Source organism: Wolffia australiana, chromosome 8 (assembly GCF_029677425.1).
Source record: "Wolffia australiana isolate 7733 chromosome 8, ASM2967742v1".
Lineage (NCBI taxonomy): Eukaryota > Viridiplantae > Streptophyta > Magnoliopsida > Alismatales > Araceae > Wolffia > Wolffia australiana.
This window is the reverse complement of record NC_135842.1, coordinates 4,881,899-4,887,739: the sequence shown is the minus strand read 5'-3', so window position 1 is coordinate 4,887,739 and position 5,841 is coordinate 4,881,899. Positions and strand designations below refer to the sequence as shown.

The 5,841-nt window shown below is 45.5% G+C and overlaps 1 protein-coding gene across 1 annotated transcript; it reads left to right on the top strand.

Moving 5' to 3' along the window:
• The first annotated feature begins 4,760 nt into the window (after positions 1-4,760).
• LOC144707100 (non-specific lipid-transfer protein B-like) lies at positions 4,761-5,239 on the top strand. The gene is made up of 2 exons (XM_078580221.1): positions 4,761-5,110; positions 5,224-5,239. The coding sequence occupies exons 1-2, from the start codon at positions 4,761-4,763 to the stop codon at positions 5,237-5,239; spliced, it is 366 nt and encodes a 121-aa protein (XP_078436347.1).
• The last annotated feature ends 602 nt before the right edge of the window (positions 5,240-5,841 follow it).

Below are 5,841 nucleotides of genomic sequence, written 5' to 3'. Positions count from 1 at the left end.
AATTCTAAGCACAGAGGTTAGAATGCTGTGCTTTAATACCAGGATGCTCTAACGCTACCGGTCGACACGTCTGTCACACTACGGTAATAGTTTACTGTGAACGTGACGACACCGCTGTAAGATGCATGTAGGTGATAAAAAAAAAAGTTAACGAGAAAGGTAGTCAACAAACTGATCATGGTGTGGGTCAAGAGACGACATAAGGAGGTGTCGACCCACGCCCAAACTCCAAATGGCCCGCAGGTTCACCTTGAAGGTCGGCATGTGAGGGACGAGTTAACATCTAGTGTTGTCCATGCCAGCGTCATTAACAAATGACACAATGACCATCAAGAATACTACCAAACATGAGTGGCTAATCCTAATATAGTCGTTAAGGTTCTCGAGGCAGCGGAACACATGAGAACGGTACTAAAGAAAATAAACTGAACTACGAGATGGTAAGGGGGGGAAGAGGGAAGTGACCTGTGAAGGGCGGCTTTGGTTCCATCCATAAGGCACGATCAGCCTAAAGCAGATGGAAGCATCGCCACCTTGGAGAGTAATGATGAGGAGTGGCCTAGTGGTGTCCACCCATAGGGGTCATCAGATGGTACAAGTGCTGACTGGAAGTCCAGCCCGGAGAGGGCTAGGCTCGCTCTTCATCGGGAGGCAACCTGTCCTCCAGCAGCCACGACCAATAAGTAGAGTCCGTGCACTTTTTGGTGTTGCAAGAGATGCTTCATATTGCATAGCACTGCCTTCACATTGGGAAAATAGTCTACGGTCGTAGACCCAACAGTGGCCGGGTCACGGGGGGGGGTATGCTGTCCTAGTCCAGAGTCAATGGGCGACGACTACGTGGCGAGACGGTCATCCTATGTTTGGTGGGTAAAGGGTGGGCCCATGGTGGGTCTGGGTCCGTCGTAGTGAAGGCTGACCGCGGATAGGTTGGTCAAAGGTTGTTGCACTATCTCGCCGGACTGTCAACGTTAGGGATTTTCTGGACTTCGTGGAAGCTCGTCGACCACCAACAAAAGCCCAAATGATTGAGTTCAGGAGAGAGCGGGGCGCTTTAATAGTGGGTTCTCCCACCAGTTCACCATCAGTGATGGCAGGAAGAGTGACCTCGGTGCCAAGAGAGTTGTCGTGAAGGTCACTTGTTGGATCCCTTTTGGTAGCAGAATCGCGATCGAGCTCCACTTATTCCAAGGAAGGGATGGCCAAAGGATCAGGAGTGTCTCACCAAGGGTATGGAAACCCTAGGCGTTCGGGGAGGGGGGGGCAACAGACAACCAGAAAAGTACCAGAAACAATCGTAACTTTGATAACACAAACCTCATGGGGGGGGGGGGTTGGGGAGGGGCCTGCGCACACGCAGGAGGGGGCCTTCCCATAGTTTATAGGCGACAAAATTAAACCGACAATGCGAGGAGAAATCGATGTGAAAATACGAAGAACAGTAAAAAACTGTAATTTGCACAAATTTGGAAATAAACAACGCGACGTGAGTGTGATTTTAAACATGGCAATGGAAATTTAGGATCTTCACGTCACCTCGGGCTATGCGCTGTGGGTGACGATGAGCTGGGCCATGTCAGGTTAGGTGGTCCTCCATTGTAAGCACCTTTTTTGGGGCACATCCAATATTTAGGTTGGTATCAGCAACCGTACAGCAAAGTGAATCACGATGGATTCCAACATGACTGGCTGTGTGGATTGGATCTGAATGCTGCGTTTATTGAGGAGTGGGGTTCAAGAAAGGTTGGTCTTAAAGAGCATAGTGCAGATAGTATAGGAGGGACTGGTGTACGTCTCACCAAATCGGGGAAGATTGTATTCGCATTATGATAACCCAAGAGAGCACACCACAACTTGTTTCATTGACAAAACAATTGTTCTCCTCATCGGGGTTAGGTTGTCGACTGGCGTATTGTCAGATAAATCACGCTAAATGGACCACGAGTCCGTGGTGGTGATCACAATTGAGGAACTTTAGAATATTGTGCGTGGAAGATATTTTGCTGGCAGTATTGGTAGGGCAACATAGATCGACGGGAACGATTCAAAAAGGGGTCCCCTAAGTTCATAACATGTAGAGAGGCGCTAGATGATTGGGCGACAACAGATCATTGGCGGTAGTGATGTAGTCCCCGATGGGCTAAATGAATCAGCAACCTCTTGAGCCTACTATTCTAGGTACGCTCTTCGATCCCTCTCAGCGTTATATCGTTTCTTTCAAGGCCTCCGAACATTTTCTCCACCGCCAGGGTTAGATTAGTGATAGATAAGATTCACGTTCTGAGGATTATGATTCATTTTGGCACGTCCTTGGTCTTGAGACCGTCGAAGGCGTGCGCCAAAGTGGCAATAGCCGAGCTCACACCGTCGGCCTTTTAACCCGACGTCTGGATTATTGGGAGCCTAGTTACATTCCCATGTCGCACCTACCATCTCCTATTGGCAGTGGTGTCCGTCGACACCAGATTTGTACTTCTAAGTGTTTTCATCATTACACCACCATCATCATCCACATTACTTGTCTCCACTACATGACATGACTATCATCGATCTCCCTATGGTGTAACACACGCCGATCAATCCCGGCGCCCGTCATGTCACTGGAATAAGAAATGAGGCGTATGTTTGAAAACCTAACAAGAGACAAAGTCAGGATTCCGGGTGATCTGAGACATAACCTCATAACAACACGAAGAGCAATCGTAGTGCGACCAGGCTCCCAATGATCCATGTAATCAGTTTGAATGCTGACAAAGAGGGAGAGAGTCACCATCTGTTTGCGTCCACTTCAGTCACCATGAACGACACCCATCTAACACCAACTAAGAATAAAATATACCACGAGCAGCTAGTCCTAAAACACATAGGAAGTCACTCCAGGCAGCGAGGCAAGCAAGGTTCACACTAAAGGAAATACTGATATTGTAAAAAAAAGGAGAAGAGAATTTGACTTGTGGGCCGTGCTCATATGCTCGGTGACGAGTCATGACGACCTTGAGTGGAGATCAAATCCGGTTTGAAAAGATCCCTTAAGATGTGGATAAATCAGGGAGTCGGACGCAGGCATAGTGAGGACCTTAGTTGGGGAACATGAGAATACTTTGATTGGTAGCAGCGACCGTATGGCGATGCGGATCGTGGTGGATCCAACACGACCCCTCGCGCGGAGTAGATCCAAATGTTTCATTCGGTAAAGAGTGGGGTTAAAGACAGTTCAGGATCAAGAGTTGTACGTAGATGATCCAGGAGGGACCAGCGAACGTCTCACAAAATCAGGGAAGAACCTAGTCGCGTTAAGTTCACCTAAAAGTGCTAAAAGGCAGGCCCTTCTCCCCTTTATTATAGCGTTCTAGGGACTATGTTTTTTCTGGCATTATAGTTTCTCCGGGAAATCAATCCTCACGAGGCATCTCCGCAAGGTAGAGAACGGTTCAAACCCCATATTCATAAATAATGTGGAATCAAATAAAAAATAAAGGATTACTCGCGTATAATAACATTATAAAATATTAAAAATATAGGAATAACTAAAACTTTTTTAAAGGATACCTCAAAGAACAGGTGCATTTGCTTGTGTTTTAGTCTTTTCGGATGGTTCAAAAGGAATTTAGGAATTGAAGAAGAAACCTACACAATCCACCGATCGTCTACCCAAACTAGGGTCGGGCTAAACTTCTATAAAATTACTCCCTCTTTTATCGCGATTTTTATATAATTGAAACCCTACGAATAGAGGAGGGTCAAAATACAAGGTCGACCTGGAAAAAATGTTGTCTACGAGTTAATCCCAGTTAATCTGAAACAGCTAAAGATTTCATCTTTATTTGGCCCTTGGGCATCCCAACATTCAACCATAAATACTACATATCACAAGAAATAAAACATTTGTTTTGAAACTGTTTCTACATTCTAGGGAAAATATTCCGACGATTCATCCTTATTTGTCACGTAATTTCAACAAAATAAATTACGATAACACAAATAATTGTCTTGTTGCGCCTCAAGCTTTTATCTTTTTGTCAGAAAAAATGTTCATATAGAGATTGAGGACATTTTAAATACCAAAAATCTTAGTCATCTTTTTTGGTTGTGATTAAAGTAGTCCCGCGGCAGCTGAACGGTTTCATGGCTGCCCACCGATCCGATGTTGTCTTTTTCAACTGCTCTCGCATCTCCTTAATACCTACCACCCGCGGACGCAACGGAAGTTCTCAAGTATTCTGCAAATAAGATAAATTGACCGAAATCTAACGGTATTAAAAAGTACTCTTGTCCAAATACACGGTTTTTCCTACAGCCCATGCAACTGTGTGCGGTTATTCTATTACGTCCACATCCTTCCGATCTCAGCCGATTATAGGCCCATATTCATCAAAACTATGCTGGAAAATGCCCACTTGTCCCCAAGTGGCCACCATCTACCATGCGTGCACCAATGCCTACCGAGAAAAGCACGCTATATATGTAAGAATAAGAAGAATAAACGAAAGTTGACCGTCTCGCCCGCGGTATCGCCATTCTTCCCGGTTTTCATACCGCACCAGTATGGATGTTTTTCCACCATTAGAGCTTATCCAGGGCTTCAGTCCTGATGCCACCTGCGTCACGCGAGAAGGCCTGGATTCCTAAACCAAGCTCTATAAAATGGGATCCGCTCGGCTATCCCAGACAAAGCCCATCGAGGACGAGCGAGTTCAGGAGAAAAGTAAGAGTTTTTGGAGATAGAGCGAGTAACGGATTACGAAAGACATTTTGGAGACATGGGCAGCAAGCATTTCCAGGATTTCGTCGCCGCACTGCTGTTCTGCCTTCTTCTGGCAGCGCGTTGCACGTACGCTGAGGTTTCCTGCTCCGTAGTACACGCCAAACTAGCCTCCTGCAAAGGCTACGTCACCGCCAAAGATGACACTCCCCCGACCGGTTGCTGTCATGGCCTCAATACGCTGAAATCTATGGCAGCTTCGGTGGAAGATCGCCGGGCCATCTGCAGCTGTTTACAGACACTTCTCACTCCGGGTGACGAGGTGGATGACCAACGCGTGGCTGATCTTCCCGTAACATGCGGAGTTACATTTGCAATCAGTTTCAACAGGAGCTTCGACTGCAACTCGTGAGTAGTTCTCCAGCCCCTTTCACTCGCTACACAAAGTGCACATCGCACACACTATTGCTGATAACAGTGCTCAACTTCTTTCTCATGGCTTTGTTGTTGTTTGTTTGCAGAATTGGAACTAAGTGATATAACTAGTGTTGGGTCAAACACTTAAAGCACGCTAGCCCACACTGGGAGGCAATAAAGATTGGGTTCGTATTGCGTGGTACCTTCATGAACCAGAGATAGATGATGACCCGTGGCAACTTGTGCTATCTTACTTTGCTGCGTTTATTAATCGCCGACTGGATGTGTCTTACCTTGACGGAGGCCCTTCCATCTGTTTTACTTGTACTGTTAACATATTGTGACGTTGACCTCTGGATTGTTAATCTGTTACGCCTTAGATATGTTTCTAATGGTGCACAAAATATAAGTTTACAGGGTTTCAAATAAAATTTCCCTTGAAACAAAATTTGGATTAACAGATTAAGCAAGATATATTTGATACTAGACATACTAGATATAAGTTGCGTCTTATTACCCTCGTTTTAACAAAGTGGAAAAGGTTTATATGTTAATACGTTTTCTGTAACTTTCCTGTTCGGTCAATTGATACGGCTGCTGTATCTAACAGTCCGCATCTTTCTCGTTCTGTTTTATGATGGCGGAATCATAACCCATAACATATTTGACTGGGTATTTCGAACAAATCAACGGGAGGTCATTGTTTGGAGAACGGTCAACTA

Excerpts from the sequence above, each read along its gene's own strand:
- LOC144707100 (XM_078580221.1), top strand. The coding sequence starts at position 4,761 with ATGGGCAGCAAGCATTTCCAGGATTTCGTCGCCGCACTGCTGTTCTGC.